General features: G+C 33.8%; 1 protein-coding gene across 5 annotated transcripts; it reads left to right on the top strand.

The window, feature by feature from the left end:
• The first annotated feature begins 4065 nt into the window (after positions 1-4065).
• On the top strand, positions 4066-9018 carry LOC100814269 (uncharacterized). Of its 5 annotated transcripts, none has more exons than XM_014761950.3 (8): positions 4066-4434; positions 5685-6084; positions 6259-6738; positions 6819-6968; positions 7207-7284; positions 7597-7641; positions 7721-8160; positions 8260-9018. In XM_014761950.3, the coding sequence occupies exons 2-8, from the start codon at positions 5709-5711 to the stop codon at positions 8851-8853; spliced, it is 2163 nt and encodes a 720-aa protein (XP_014617436.1). In that variant the 5' UTR covers positions 4066-4434; positions 5685-5708; the 3' UTR covers positions 8854-9018. The 5 variants fall into 5 exon arrangements, with proteins under 5 accessions (XP_014617436.1, XP_014617435.1, XP_014617434.1 ...); XM_014761949.3 differs by having other exon boundaries at positions 7591-7641; XM_014761948.3 differs by having other exon boundaries at positions 4067-4382; positions 7591-7641; positions 7715-8160.
• The last annotated feature ends 7661 nt before the right edge of the window (positions 9019-16679 follow it).

Below are 16679 nucleotides of genomic sequence, written 5' to 3'. Positions count from 1 at the left end.
ATTTTGTCCATGAATTTTTGTATCTCTTATCTTAATATGATTTGTTATTTTATATCTGCAAAGAGATTTGGGGGGAAAGGATAAATAAACTAGGCCCTTCGTACGAGAAACCAAAGATAGGGTAATTCAGTAGATGCGGGTGGAAACATGGATTTTATAAAATAGAGAAAATCAATTACATTATATTATAAGTAGTTTTGGCATATTAGGTCCAACATCTTTGCATTCTCACTCTATCTTCATTTTATCTTTTATTTTTCTTATCTTTTACTTTTCTTATCTTATCTTTCTTTATCTCCTATTTTCTTTTTATCTTTATCATCTTTTAATTTAAATATTTTATCTTCTATTTTTATATTTAAATCTTTATCTTATCTCCTATCTTTCTTTATCTTCTATTATTTTATTTCCTTATCTCTTTTAAATTGGATTTGAATCAATTTAAGTACAAACAAAGTCCTTGTGGATTCAATACTCAGACTTCTGAATACTTTAAAATTGGTACACTTGTCAACCGATTAACAACCAATAACAACAAAACCCTAACAAACAAGCACATGCCTCGAGCCACAACCTCCTAAAGGAGAAACAAACACTAAAAGAGTATTCCTCTCTTGCCCCTGTCCTCTCCCTCGAAGACAAACCCTCTTTTTACAGAATCCCAGGTCATTGGCGTGGCGACGGCTTTGTAGGACAACTTTCATGGGGTTGAGATTTTCTACTTGGTGAGGGCACTATTGAAGAAGATTAAGTAGAGGGCAATGGTCAGGGACAAGGTTCTTGTGGGGTCCATCGATTGGGTTGACTGTAGGGGCATGATCGAGAATGTCTTCCACCAAACCTCCGAAATTCTTGACCCTCCCATTGCTAACATCGATCAACTTCTCAATGGCAATGCTAGCCGAGCACGGGTAGAGGGTGAGTGTGTGAGGACAACCATGAGGATGAGTAAAGGGTGAGTGAGTGAGGGCAACCATGAGGGTCAGCGAGTGAGTGATCGAACAGACTGAAGTGAAAAAATGAACACGCCAATGATGACAATTTTTGCAAAAATCGTTGTCGTTCATTTCTTTTATTCATTAATTTATCACCATATTTTATTTTAAGAAGATTTCAGAGCAACCGTGTTGATTTGACATAGTAAAATACTCTTTTTCTGGTAATGAAAATAGCAAGGAAAATAAATGCTAAAACATACCCATCCATTACAAAACGCAAGAACACATGCATGCTTAGAGGATAAATCCACAATTTTAGTTCCCTTATTTTTTAAAATTTGTAATTTTAGTTTTTTATTTTAAAATAGAAAATTTTAATTTCTTAATTTTTAAAATTCCTAATTTTAGTTTCCTATTTTAAAATAGAAACATTTAGTTCTCTAGTTTTGTAAAATCTACAATTCCGGTCCTTTCATCAAATTCAAAGAACGTTTATTGGTAAGAAATTAATCTAATGTGATCTAAATTTAGTGACGTGACATGAAATTATTTCTTGAATCTATGTCATAACCAATTAATATCTTAACCATTAACTCTTTCAGTTTGACGGAAGGACTAAAATTTCACATTTTAGAAAAGCTAAAAGTCTCTATTTTAAAATAGGATGACTAAAATTACGGATTTTAAAATATAGGACTAAGTGAGGTGTATTGGATTAAGATTTTAAAAGACTATATTTGCATAAAATGTCTTGTGGATTTTAAAGATTATGTAAAGTAGTATGACTTATCGGATTCTTTTACAAGATTTTTATAATAGTTTGAATTTTAATGAATGAATTTATATCATAAGAATTTAAAGGATTTGAAAGAATTTCATGAATTTTTAAAAACACATTCAAAATTATAAGAGTTAGTGAAAAATAATAAAAAATAATAAAATTTGGATAAAAAAGTAAAACCAATATAGTATTTTTAATCTTTTAATAGCTAAATTTATTTTAACTTTATGTCCTTTTATACTAACTCTTGTAATAATATTTTCTTTTTTTCACTTTTGGATTTAAACAATATATATTTAAAATTATACGTTAGTTTTCTGATTTTTTTTAATTACTATAATTATTTCATGATAAATTCAATGACATATTTAAATGGGTAGAAATGAATGATGAAGGTGGAAAATTTGTAGGAAGGTTAATGAATTATGTGGATGACGAAATTAAAGGTGACAGTCAAGAAAATATTACATCTAGCGAGTAATGAACATAGTGAGTATACAAAAAAAAACATGATTAGTCTTCGCAGAAATAAAATAAATATTAATTTAGAAAAAAAAGTGTAGAGGGAAGGAGTATATTTAACATTTTTTTATTCCAAAAGAATAAGTGAAACATATATATTACACACATTTTGAAGAATATTAAAGAGAAATGAGGATATTTGATGATAGAAAAAAAAGTCTAGTGACCAATAGAAAAAGAAAGAAAGTAGTCTAACAAAATCTCAAGGATTTGGATGATATTTTTTAATAAATGTTTTATATTAAAAAGTAAGATGAAATCATTGAAATAATTCTTAAAAAATAATCCATCAAAATTTGAGTATTTTTTAATATCAAAAGACTTTTTATAAGTTATCTAAAATTCTAAATATTTTTTAATATCAAAAGACTTTTTGTAAGTTATCCAAAATTCTAATTGAATACGGACGAATTTTGTTGTCCTCGTTAAAAAAATCTTAAAAGTCTTAACTTAATACTACAAGACTTAATTATATCATTTAAAAATCCTAATTGAGTATTATAAGATTTTTTTTTTATAAAAAAAAGTCTTTTAAATCTTTTAAAATCCTAATCCAATAAATCCCTTAAATGTCTTCATTTTAAAATTGTATATTTTAAAAAATAAAAAGACTAAAATTACATTTAAGATTTAAGCCTAAAAATTAAAATCAATTCTTGCAATAACTTCACCAGCAAGCTGCCATCTGTTATGGAAAATCAATTCTCTTATCATTAATTTTGTCAAATTCAATTCTACTAAAATATAACGCGCTGAATGACTTTACTTTTCATATTTGTCTTGACTCCAACAGCCGCCATAAGTGATGGATGTTTGACTCAAACAGTTTGAGGGTCTCTGGGGTGAACAGTCCCACCTAGATGTGAAAAACGCGTGTTTGGATTGGGCGTAAAAGAAATTAGAGTGTTTCTTCCCGTGCCTCCATACTTTGATTCCTGCACCCACCCCATTACATTACGAAAAGATCAACGCGTAATGTAATTTTATATTACCGAACGAACTTTCTGCAATGTAATAAGGCGCAGGAAACAAAATATGGAGGTGCAACATGTTTCACTCAAAAAATTTATTTTAGACCAATTAGCTAGGCCTTTTTATCCGACCCGGCCCATTTAAATGTTCTTACACCTTGAAAAAGAACAAAACTTAATTATACTTACTATTGTTCTTCTATTGAAAGTTTTTATCTCCATAGGTTATGTAATAAACATTTATATTAAAAATCAACATAAATTCTAGAGATAAAATTTTAATTTTGAAAGGTTGACTTTGGTGAAGCTTAGAGATGAACGGGCAGTGGTCTTCCTTTTGATATGGTTGAAATATGACAGATGAGTTGGGTAATTACAAAAGATACTCTAATATAACGATGATTTTTGGTATAATAAGGATTAGTAATAAATGTGTATTTGAAGCTTTTATTTCAATAATCTATGGTTGTTGTTTTTTTTCTTTCGAACATGTTTGTTACAGAGGCAATTTTGTTCGAAATAATCTCTCCCAGCAGAGACTCGAACCTTAGTTCATTGTGTTATGTGAAACTAACCTCTTCTACTAAATACATATTCTGCTGGTTTCTATGTTGATCTTTAATGCAATTCTTCATTACATGAATTATGGATATCACCTTCCATTTAGAGAACAAAGCACATGAGATCTAAGTTTTGCTATAAAAAAAATTATGATTAGCAGCATATGCAACGCCGCTTTTGGCCATGTACAAATTTGTCTAACTTTGCAACCTGCTGAGGCAGTTTCCCCTTTCCTTGTCACACACTATTATGTCACTTTTGGTCTTCTTGACCAATCATTCATTTACTTTTACCATTTCTTCATCAAAAAAGTTCCCACGCACTATCACTTCTTTTGCATTTACAAGAGGCTTCTCCTGAAACTCCTAGAATCTTCTGTTTGCTCACTAACATCATCAGCATCCTCACACCATGATCACAGAGGATCTTTTTCAACATGAAGCATAACTTGCGAATGCAACTTTCATTTTCCCATTTGCTAGAAATCAAGGTCCTATATTTTCATTTTACTTCTTGTAAACTAGAAACTGAGGGTCCTTACAACGGTCTTTGGCACTATTTGTCATAATTTGGATCACCAAAGAGGGATCATCTGCACTTCAAAATTTGGCAAGTTTGTTTGCTCCCTGGCCCAATATTTTTCTTTGTAATACTTGGTCTCGTAAGTTTCCTAAATCCTTTCTGCATATGTTCTAACAGATCTCGTTGGACTCTGCATTGTTGTAAACAAATATTACTTTTTGATTTTTATTATTTAAATATGGTTCATTGCTTGCATTAAATTAACAGTTATAAATTATTGGATAAGCATAATTAGAAACTTAGCTGTCATACTTTTTAGCACATTAACCAATTATGAAGAGAACAAAACTATTATTGGAGAAACTTAGCAGCCAACTAGTACCTTAGACATTTGTTTTTTCTTGAAGAGTAGTAAATCAATTAACTTTACTAAGTGTACTTATGAGCATATTTCAACCAATACGGACTCTGCTATTGCTATTGGAACTTGTTTAACTCATGCTTTGAGGGTGAAAATTGTTATCTTTTCCTTCAAACGGCGCAAAGAATTTTGAGGCCTTAAGTACTATAGAAGTTAAAGACTATACAGACTATATACTTCTACCTAGACTTGTCAACCCGTTTTCTGTCTTTGGATCCACTAAAATTTTCTCCCACATTTTTTTTGTTGGAACAACCACCATGGAATAAATTATAGCTTCTTCCAGTGAACTAATGATTGTCCTTGGTAGAAATGGAAGCTAGCAAGGGTTGAATATTAGAAATTCAAATAATTGATGGGAAAGATAAAGAAAATTAGAATGCAAGGAATGAAAATGGAATTATCAACAGTTCAATATATCTATCCTTAATATTTTCGTGTCCAATGTGAGATTAAAATCAAGTGAAATTGCATTATAAAAAGTGTAAACAAAACAATTTAGCACCTTCTCAACTGAGCAACAAGCCGAAAACACTCTTTACATTCAACCAAAAAACATTCCTCCTTCCATGTTGACCTTCCCAACACGAGCACATGCTAAATTGGCAGTAGAAGGATGCAAAAATATCCTGTGTAGCCAGCCCCATTATTAATCAAGTTACATTTACTGAATAATAGCACTGTAAAGTTCTAGAATTGATTTCTTTTTGTGAATTGATATGAGAGGTATGTTTGAGTCATATTGTAAAAATTATGATAATGAGATAATCTTCTCATCCATTCATATATATTCTTTTGCAATTGTGTTCTTAAGTTTTGCATCAACTTTTTCTACCCCACTTTTCCCCAAGAGTTAGCACAGGCAGGGACACACGCATGTTAAGCAATAATATACTATTGTAATATTGTTTGTAATCAAGGAAAATACAATCTTATTATGATATTATTTTATATTTGCGACTCTGTAGCTTACCTGGATACTGAAGGAGATCATGACAATGCAAATCTCAAGTAAAACATTTGATCGAGCACCAAGTATTCGGCAGCTATTTCCACCCAAAAATCTTGAGGAAGGCAACGGATGTGACACATGTTCTGTTCAGTTCATCAACCATCAGTGTGACACACCAGAAAGCAGAATCCATCAATGCTATAGTTCAAAACCACTTATGTTAGAAGATGGGACTCCTAGCCCCAGAAATTCCATATCTTCTATTCCTTCCAATTCCATTGAACATGCTGTATCAATATATCAACAAGTTGATCGGTCAAGTACTTCTGCGATTTCACCTCTTCAAGTTAATGATCAAATGGTTATTCAACACATTAATTCTTCAGAACCCCCCTCAAGTTCATTTCCGGCCTTCAGTAAGTTTAATGTGCTGATTGTACATTATTTAAAATTTTGTTACACCATGATCCATTACCTAAGCATCTTAGGCAGTCGTTGTTTCTTTTCTGGTATAGTGTGGCACTCTCTGCCTGGTGTGGTATGGAATTAGTAGTTAAAATGTGTGTTGATATTCAATGTTTGCATGACAGGAGATAAAGTACCAATGAATCTTCACATGTATTTGCCCTTATATAGAGCTTCATTGAAAGGTGATTGGGAGAAGGCCAATGAGTTCCTAAATTTGCATCCTGGTGCGGAGAATGCCATGATTTCAAGAGGGTGGGAAACAGCTCTTCATATTTCAGCTGGGGCTCGACGCACCAAATTTGTGGAGGAACTTGTCAAAAGAATGAGAACTACAGACTTGGAAATTCAAAACAAAGATAACAACACTGCACTTTGTTTTGCTGCTGCATCTGGGGTTACCAAGATAGCAAAGCTGATGGTTGATAGGAATAGAAACTTGCCTGTTATACGAGGTAGTGAAGGTGTGACACCACTTTATATAGCTACATTACTGGGCCAAAGGGACATGGTTTGGTATCTCTATTCAGTGACCAATCATGAGATTTTAAAAACTGAAGACTACTTTAGCCTATTGATTGCTGCTATATCTACAGATTTATATGGTAACTTTCAAAAACGAGTTATGAGTCCATTTAACAAACTTGAAAGTTGTAATAATTCATCCATGAACTTTGTTTCTCAGATTTTGCCTTACATGTACTTGAGTGTCAACCACAATTAGCAACTTATCATGGTTTGAATGGGGAGACAGCTTTACACGTGTTAGCAAAAAAACCTTCATCATTTACCAGTGGCATTCAACTAGGAATCTGGGAAAGATGCATCTATCCATGTGGGTAACATACCAGGAAACTGTGAAATTGTTACATTTGACGATATCTTATGTTGTTATGCTTTTGAATGTAATATTTATAATGTCCTTATGTAGATAGATCGTCTGTTATGCTTGCTGTATTTATAATTCAAGCACTATAAATTATGTTGAAGTGTCAAGACCTATAAAAGAAAATGAGTCCAATAAGAAGTTAAGTTCTCTAAAAGGAATGACACGGTGAAATTTATTTTTGAAGGGATCCAAGTCAAACTAGCAAATGACTATAGATGCCAGTCTAGCATCTTCCAATCCCAGGCACCTTTGACTTTTCAAGGTATGTTATATTTTGTCAGCTGGCAAATATTTGGAGCAACATACATAAAGAAATGAGCTTTCACACTCACAATAAGCGTTAGACTTCATGAATCTTTTTCACACATTCATGATACGTCATTAGAATGATAATTTGGCACAAGTATTCATGAACTCTTAATACTGGTCAATATTAAAAACATTAACAATCACTTTTCCAAGGTCAGTAACAGATTTGAATATTTAACATAAATGAGCTATTGCTTCTCTATTATGTCTATGAATCAGGATATTTGTCATGTGATTTATTATTTATATCGAATTGAAGTTGCAGATAACCTATTGGTGACTGGACTCTGTCAGGCTGTAAAATATATTGGTATGCTGCCAACCTGTAACTCTCACAGTTTCACTAAAGTTGTTTGTCTTGAGCTAACTTGCCTTACTTACAGTACCAGGATTTGAAGCAGTTCAGAAGAAAAAGACATTGAACGCACAGGCATTAAAGTTAGTGCAACGTCTTTGGGAACTGATAGTGTCTTCAGACGAAATACAACATGGAGACTTAATTAAAAGCCCTTTGTCACGGCCCCTATTTATTGCTGCTGAATCTGGGATACCTGAGATTGTAATTGAGCTTCTTTACTCATATCCAGATCTACTTTGGAAAGTTGACGGCCAAAATAGAAGTCTTTTTCACATTGCAATCATGCATCGTCAGGAGAAAATATTTAACCTGATTTATGACATAGGGGCACACAAGGATCTGATAACTTCATACAGAGATAATAACAATCACAATATACTGCATTTGGCTGGAAAATTGGCCCCTTCAGAACAACTTCATGTTGTATCTGGTGCAGCGCTGCAGATGCAAAGGGAATTATTGTGGTTCAAGGTCATTGTTCAATCATTATTCTGTCGTCAGCTTTCTCAATTTAGTTTCTCATTGAGTATCTAATGTTGTTTTGACACATTTTATTTCTTGCATTTGCAGGAGGTGGAAAAGATCATACAGCCTCTATTCAAGGAGATTAAGGATTCTCAAGGTAGGACACCTCAAATGTTATTCACTGAGGAACACAAGGAGTTGGCCAAAGAAGGAGAGAAGTGGCTGAAGAACACTGCTTCATCATGCATGCTAGTTGCAACACTTATTACCACTGTGATGTTTGCAGCAATCTTTACAGTACCAGGCGGGAACAACAACAATAATGGATATCCCATTTTTATGCACACTACATCCTTCAAAGTTTTCGCTCTCTCAGATGCTCTTGCATTGTTCTCCTCAGTAATATCTGTATTGATGTTTTTGTCCATACTCACCTCAAGATATGCACAGGAAGATTTCCTTGTGTCACTACCTAGAAGGTTGAGTGTTGGCATTGCAACCCTTTTCTTCTCCATCATTACAATGCTCATAGCTTTTGGTGCAACATTTTTCATTGTACTTGGACATCAATTGGCTTGGATTGTCATTCCAACAACCCTTGTTGCTTGTATCCCTGCAATATTGTTTGCCCTTTTACAGTTTCCTCTTCTTGTTGATACAATCTCATGTACATATGGAGCTGGCGTATTTTCTCGTTGAGGTAATTAGGTAAATAGAATTTGAATAGTTTAAGTTTTCATTTTAGTTGAGGTCTTAGTTCTGTGGCTGCTAACTCTGCCTCTGCGTAATTGTGCTGAATGCTCATGTTCTGGAAACACTCAATTATATACTTAAAAGTGTGGGTACAAATTTGGGCTTGGTTAATTTAGGTTTGTCTTTTAAAAGCAAATGGGCATTTTCTTCTTTTTTTTCCCATTAAAAATTGGCTGCATGATATTTATGCAAAATTTGTTGCTTGGATACGTAATCGGACATCGTACATCCTCCATTGTTAACTAGTATAAGAATGTCTTTTTCACATTTTCTTATTGTTGTTTTACCTTAACAATTCCTATGAATTGAGGAAATCATACAGTGTTAAGCCTCAAGTTGTCTGTTTCAAGATGCGCTTGTTGAATTTTTCTTTGTATCAAAGCAGCCTTTTTTATACCATATGCCAAAAAACATCATGAAATATAGAATTCATTTATAATTTAGTCTGTGAAATATTCTGATAGCAATATCGGCACCACAGGAAACATAGCAACTACCAGACCAATAAGAAAGCCCACTTACCTAAAGGACTACGCATAAGAGGGGACAACACAATATTCAATTATACCATAGATAGGTGTTGGCTCGCAAATTTCATCACATTTATTTGCGCATTCAACTCAATTTCCACCAAAGAATGTTCATTCAAGTTCGACCAATTTCAGAACAGAATTAATTTCTTGTTTTCCTTTAACTGTTCAACAACCGTTGAAGGAAACAACACAATATTCAATGATTTGAAGGACGTGGCATTTAGAGTTTCAAGGAACAAGGGAGGCTCTTGTAGAGTCTGAAGTGATGTGCAATGTTAGGTATATAGACTTCCAAGGAAAGGGGGAAGCTCTAGTAGAGTCTGAAGTGATTCTCATCCAAATGTTTAGTGTTTTAAGGAGCAGGGGAAGCTCTGATAGAGTCCAAAGTGATGTGTAACCTTCAGTATCTAGAGTTTCCAGCAAGGGAGGAAGGTTGGCTAGAGTCTTAAGTGAAATGCACGATGTGGTACTTAGAGTTTTAAGGAACAGAGGAAGTTCTGTTAGACTCTGAAGGGATTTGCATTCTCCAGTATTTAGTGTTTTGAGGAACGGAGGAAGGTCTAATAAAGTCTTAAGTGAAGTGCAATATTCAACATCTAGAGTTTCAAGGAACAGGATAATCTCTGGTAGAGTCTGAAGGGATCTACATTTCTTGATATTTAGTGTTTTAAGGGATGGGGGAAACTCCAGCAGAGTTTGAAGTGAAGTGCAAGAATCGGCATATAGAGTTTCAAGGAACAGGGGAAGCTCTGGTATTGTTTGGAGCTCCCTACAACTAATTGCATGTAGATGTTGCTGTTGTATAAGATTATTGATCAACGAAGGTAACCTCTCAAAGTGACTTCCTTTGAGATGTAGCCATTTAAGCTTTCTATGATGTTCAAATGATGAGGAAAGTGCTTTGACCTTTGTCCATTGTAATTTCAGTACTTTCATATTATCTGATATCAACAAGAATTCCCTAAGATTCATGTAATCTTGAAGATTGAGATCACTGAAGTTGGGTGAATGGGAATTGCTTGTGAGCTTGGTAAGGGAGCTGCAGAAACAAAGGTCCAATTTGGCAAGTTTCTCAGGAGAAAAATTCTCTGGCATGGATTTTAGAGGGTAATGATACCAATAAAGAAATTTTAGTTCAAATGCCAGAAATTGAATTCCATCAACAACATCAAGCTTATAAAAGAAACCAAAATTATGTCTATCATCCCAAAAAATTCAAGAAAATGTAGTTTCACTACTACAAAACTGATCTTCAATGAACATCGATTTAAGACGGTTTTTTCAAAATCATCATCGTTCAAACACATGATGGTATTTTTTTAAAATAATTGAATCTTTTTAATGACATTTTTATAAAAACCACCGTAAAAATCAAGTGTCCAAAGCCGATTTTTATAAAACCATCATAGATATCAAGTGTTCAAAGACAATTTTATAAAAATTGTCATATAAATCAAGTGTTCAAACGGTATTTATAAAACTGTTATAGTTATCAAGTGTTCCACGACAGTTTTTTTAAAAACTATCTTTAAAATCAATTGAAATCAAATGTTTGAACCCCTTCCACCCCTTCTCTTTCTCACTTTCCCTAACCTAATTTGAACCCAAATCCCTCCTAATTTGTTCAGCTTATTTACAACATGTTATCCAATTTTAGTTTTCAGCACAGAAAACAGAAATTGAGAATGAAAATAATTCTAAGCTATTCTCATTTTTTTGTTTTATAAAACAATAATAAAACGGTAGAAGTTTTGGAAACAGATTTTAAAAAGAAAAAACTTATCCAACCAGTTTGTTTATTGTTTTCATTTTAGAAAACAGAAAACTGTTTTTAAAAATATTAAACAAACACACCCTTACTCTTTTCAAAATGCCATTTCCTTTCAAAATTCCTTCTTTCTTTTTCTTACTTTCCCTCACCTTGTCTCTTTTATTCTATCTAGTTGCTTGTTTCACGGGCCAAAGGACCTTCTTTGATTTTCTTTCCAGAAGTTTCCATTTGATTTTCTCTTTTCTTTTATTCTTTATGCATGCTATGGCCTTGTCTATTTTCTTTTCACATTGAGTTTGCCATGCTCTCAATTATTTATTGTAAAACTAAATTGCTTCTCACTTCTCAAGAATCTTATTTATCTAATTTAAAAAGTGGACTTGAATACAAAAAGTTGACCCTCTGCAAGTTGAAAAGGATCAAGTCTTCAGTTCAGGACAACAAAACTAGTTCATTCTCTTATCCAACAATGCAATGGCATGTGAAAAACTCATCAAATTTTCTTATCATAGGTAAAACACAAGAAAATTCCATGGCACTACCAACAAAATGAACTCAAATTGGAGAAATCTTATGAAGAGTTGGAAAGTGGACAAATTTCAAAACAAGAAGAAAGTCAACACCACCACACTCATCCTGTTTGCATATACAAGGTTCCATCAAACATGCACCAAGTTGAACCGAAAGCCTACAGACCCAACAACATCTTGATTGGTCCTTGTCACCACAGAGCACCACAGTTAAAAAACATGGAAGATCTCAAGATAAAGTTCTATCACTGCCTCTTTGATCTGATGAACAACGAAAATGGCGCCAAACTAGATGAAGATTTTAAGTTCCTTGAGGAACAAGAAACCAAGGTACGAGGATGTTACATGGAGGACATCAAACTCAGCAGCAATGAGTTTCTACAAATGATGTTGGTGGATTCCTCTTTCATCGCTCAGCTCTTGAGGAATCTATCCGTGTGTGAATTTGGACACATCCCTTGCCTTAGCAGCATGTGGATGCTTCCCATCATTCCCTCTTAGGTTGGACAAAAACCAAGACGACCTCAACATCACATGATTCACTTTGTAAGTGAACTTATTGAGGCTGGTGTGAAGATCGAAGCAAATGAGAGCAAACAATTGCTTGTTTATTGACATAACCTTTGGGGAAAAATACAGTTTTCAAGAGACGGGCTCTGATACCATGTTAGATTTCATCTTAAAACCAATTGGTATTAAATGAAGTTGTCCAACAGATATATAAGCTGCATTCCAAGGAGTGAGGCAGCCGATGTAGGACTTGGGTATTTCTCAACAATTAATATAAGAGCTCCTTTGCTCACCTTCAAAACTCCACCTTCACCAGTATACTTGTGCCCTTTAGAATCAAGGGTACCTAGTGATATGAGATTTCTCTTCAAATCTGGAACATGCTTCACATTTCCAAGTGTTCTAACAACGCCATCGAACATCTTAATCCTGACTATACCAGGACCTGCAATTTTACAAGAAGCATTATTTCCCATCAAAGCAGTACCATTGGACATAGTTTCATATGTTGAAAACCAATCCTTATGAAACGTCCAGCCAGAATCAAGAATCCACTCCTGACTAGATTTGGAATGATCATCAGAAACTGTAAGAAGTTCTCCATCACTACAACTATCTTCAGCAACACTGACTTGACCGAAGTTTGTTTGTTGCTTTCCCTTTGGTTCTGTAGTTGCCTTATTCTTGTTCTGCAGCTTATAACAGTCAGTTATGGCGTGCCCCTTTCTCTTGCAGTATTTGCAGTATTTATTCTCATTTCTCGCAGAAGTTCTCTCTTGGTTTCTCCCTCTAGCAACAAGACCCTCTGGTTGAGTCTCCGAGTCACCAAGAAGATGTTTCATCTTCTCCTTAGAGAACAATGCCTCATATTCCTCTTCCAGAGTCAGTGTATCACGACTGTATAATATTGTATCCCTAAAAGTGGTATAAGATTGAGGCAATAAACACAACAAAATAAGCCCCAAATCCTCTTCGTCATATTTGACTTCCATAGTCTCCAAATCAGCAACAATTTCCTTGAAAACTGGTAAGTGGTTAGACAAAGAGAGACCTTCAGACATACGATGAGAATAGAGATGTTTCAAATGCAATTTGTTGGTAAGACTTTTAATCATACACAATTGCTCTAATTTCAGCCATAGAGCAGCAGCGGACTTCATCTTCATAACATCTTGCAGAATCTGATTTGACAGATGAAGATGAATTTGACTCGTTGCTTTACGATCCTTACATTGTTTCTCCTCTGGCGTCCAGGACGAAGGTATCTTGTCGAAACCCTGTAAGGCCTCATCCAAATCCATCTGTGCAAGAACGGCTTGCATCTTAACCTGCCTTAGCGAAAATCTGGTGTTGTAATCCAGCAACGAAATCTCATATTTCACGGTTGTCATTATAATCGTGAAAACCAGAGCGAAACAACCTTGCTCTGATACCACTTTGTAGAAAAATATGCACAACATTGATAAAGGAAGGAATAATTAACACACAATTTTACGTGGAAAACCCTTTTGAGAAAAACCACAGGCAGAAGAGAAGCACTTCACTATGTTGAAAAAAAGGTACAAGAGAGAGCGTGCCAAGAGGCTAGATTACATAGCCTATATATATTGTAACTGCTGAAGTAAAACCCTATTACAATAAAGGCCCCAGACCTTTTCGTCTCGACCAAAAATTTGGGTCACCAACTCTAACAAGAATTCATTTCTTTTCTACTTAATTGCAGCTTTTGTTTCATTATTATGTTCAATATATGAACTTTATTTCTCAATAGTTTGTATTCAAATTTAATCTCTCAATTTCTTTGATTGATAACACAAGTTCCAAAAGGAACCCACACGTTGCTTTGGATATAGTAAACTCTGTTTAGAGTGAAATGTTGGTGAAAAAGTGGCTTTTGGAGGCAACCAAACATAATGCATAACTGAGTTTGATGACGAAAAGTTCTTAAAAAGAAGTTCTTTCAATGCCTCTTTGACCCAAGTGGTGTAAATGGAGCCAAATTAGAGGAGGCTTTCAAGTTCCTTGAGGAGCAAGAAGCCAAAGTTTGAAAATGTTACATGGGCGAAATCAAACTGACCAGTGATGAGTTTCTAGTTTCTACAAATGATGCTAGTTGATTCCTCTTTCATCATTCAGCTCTTGAGAGATTTATCACAGAACCAATTCAAACTAGTCCCTTCCCTCAGCAGATGGATGCTGCCCACCATTCGCAGCGAGTTGATCATTCTTGAAAACCAGGTTCCACCAACTCATTGTTTTGAACAAATTTTTTGAGCTCATAGATAATAATAGTTTTTGACAACCATCCATGAGTTTGAACGATCTCGCCTTTTGATTCTTCTACCATTTGCTTCAACCTGACTCAACCAAAATTCCAGAATGTCAGAATACTCATAAGTTTTTGATACAGCACGTGCTTGATCTTCTTAGAAACAACATTTGTCGTTTCACTCCAGAGATGCATTGGTTCTGCTATTTCGTGACACTCCTAGTGGTGGCTCTGCAGTAGTAGACAGAGATAGTAAGTAATAACTAATACATGATTAGAAGAACTATTGGGATGTTCGTGATTTATGTATTGTAATTTTAAGCAAAAGCACCTTACTATTTTGTATCTTCGTGCTTTATGCATTGTTAAACACCTGCCTCTACTTATAAAGATTGTTTCAAAAGAAATTTTTATTTGTTTGTATCCATAAAAAAAGAGTTTCATATTTGTTTTTCAAATTGATTTTGTTATATAACTAGTTTTCTCTTTTTTGTATATGCATTTCACACACAAATCAGTTCCTCTGCAACCAGTTTTTTCTACAGCCAATGTGCAACTAAAACTTAATTAGTGATTAGTTAATGTACAGTAATGTAAAGAAGAGAGGGAATGTAGTGAATGATTCAAATTTTGGCTAGAGGCAGTAGAGGATCAAGGTTCATTTCACACACCACAGCAACTAAACAAAAATTTTCTTTTATTGAACCATCTCAAATTACTTTCATTTTATCATTATCCATATGTTTATCAGATTTTCTTCTCTAAATCATTAAGGCCTGGATTGCTAGAAAATAGTGAGATAAAATTAATGATGTTTGTGCACTCTAATATACACTCCAAATCATTAAATTATACGTATGAGATAAAATGTCCTTTTTCAAAAGGCACTTCACCGAGCATTATAGGTATTTTTTTATTTCCAATATCTTAATATTTTTAAACATTAATTAAAGAAAATTAGGGGCTTAAGAAATGCATATTTTTTGGAAGAGTTTCAATTAATCTAATCTTAAGCAGCACAATGAAAACAGTGTAATGCTCTTTTGGGTCAATTGTGACGCCTTTTATCCCTCACATATATGTACTAATAATAAAATAAGTAAGAAATCAAAATTAATTAATTTAAAACACATTTAAATACAAGTTTTTCAAAAGGGTAAAAGACTCACATTCACTTTTTTAACATCATAATAAAATTTGTTCAAATAAATAATAAATCATCTCGGCTCAAAATAAGGTCGTCCAAGACTTCATGCAATTAATGTAGAAACCTATACCCCCATGCCACATCATATCAGAGCAACACTTTATCTCATACATATATGTACTAATAATATAAGGAATAATAAATTATAATTAATTAAAAGTTCTTAAAACACATTTAAATAAAAGTCTTTCAAAAGGGCAAAAGGCTCACATTCACTTTTCTAATATCATAAAATGATTCGTCCACTAAATACTAAAATCATCTCGGCTTAAAACAAGGTTGTTCAAGACTTTATGCAATTAATATAGAAACTTATGTCCCAATGTCACATCCTATCAAAGCATTATGTCCCAACGTCCTTCAGCACAAGGTTCTTTAAAACAATTCACCTAGTCATTTACTCCCCCAAACACAAAGTTCGAGATTATCACAGGATCCAAACACAAACAACACACAAGGAGTGAGTCATCATATTCCTAACTAATAGAGAAATAAGACAACTAGATATACATATAATATAAATGATATACAACTTACTTAAACATAACTCACGTAATTCCACCACTGTCATTTAAAATTCACTTTTCAATCATCAATCACATTACACATAAATCACACACTTCGATCAAGACATAATAACACTCATCAATTTCATGATAAACAATTAGCAAGCATTATGCAATAGTTATGCTAAGACTCAAACCTATATACAATGTGATACCATGTCAATGAAAAACCACTTTGGGGCGCTTAGGAGTACATAACAAGACACATCACACAATGAGTATGTCAGGTCATTTTCACTAAGTAAAATCATAAGGTTATCGGTTAGGGTCACTTTATTTTGCGAGAATGTTCCAACCATATAGGATCAACATAGGCTTAAAGGAACATTCAAACCGAGTGTCTTTACTCTCAAGGCCTAGACTCCGAAGAATCCGTTAGGGCCTCA

Source organism: Glycine max, chromosome 9 (genome assembly GCF_000004515.6).
Source record: "Glycine max cultivar Williams 82 chromosome 9, Glycine_max_v4.0, whole genome shotgun sequence".
Classification (NCBI taxonomy): domain Eukaryota; kingdom Viridiplantae; phylum Streptophyta; class Magnoliopsida; order Fabales; family Fabaceae; genus Glycine; species Glycine max.
The sequence above is the reverse complement of the archived record's forward strand: the minus strand, read 5'-3'. Positions and strand labels throughout refer to the sequence as shown.

Bases quoted from the DNA above. Each gene is read 5' to 3' on its own strand.
- LOC100814269 (XM_014761948.3), top strand. From the start codon at position 5,709: ATGACAATGCAAATCTCAAGTAAAACATTTGATCGAGCACCAAGTATT. The intron at 6,969-7,206 runs GTGGGTAACATA...TTATTTTTGAAG, and splicing joins GGAAAGATGCATCTATCCAT to GGATCCAAGTCAAACTAGCA. The intron at 8,161-8,259 runs GTCATTGTTCAA...TTGCATTTGCAG, and splicing joins GGGAATTATTGTGGTTCAAG to GAGGTGGAAAAGATCATACA.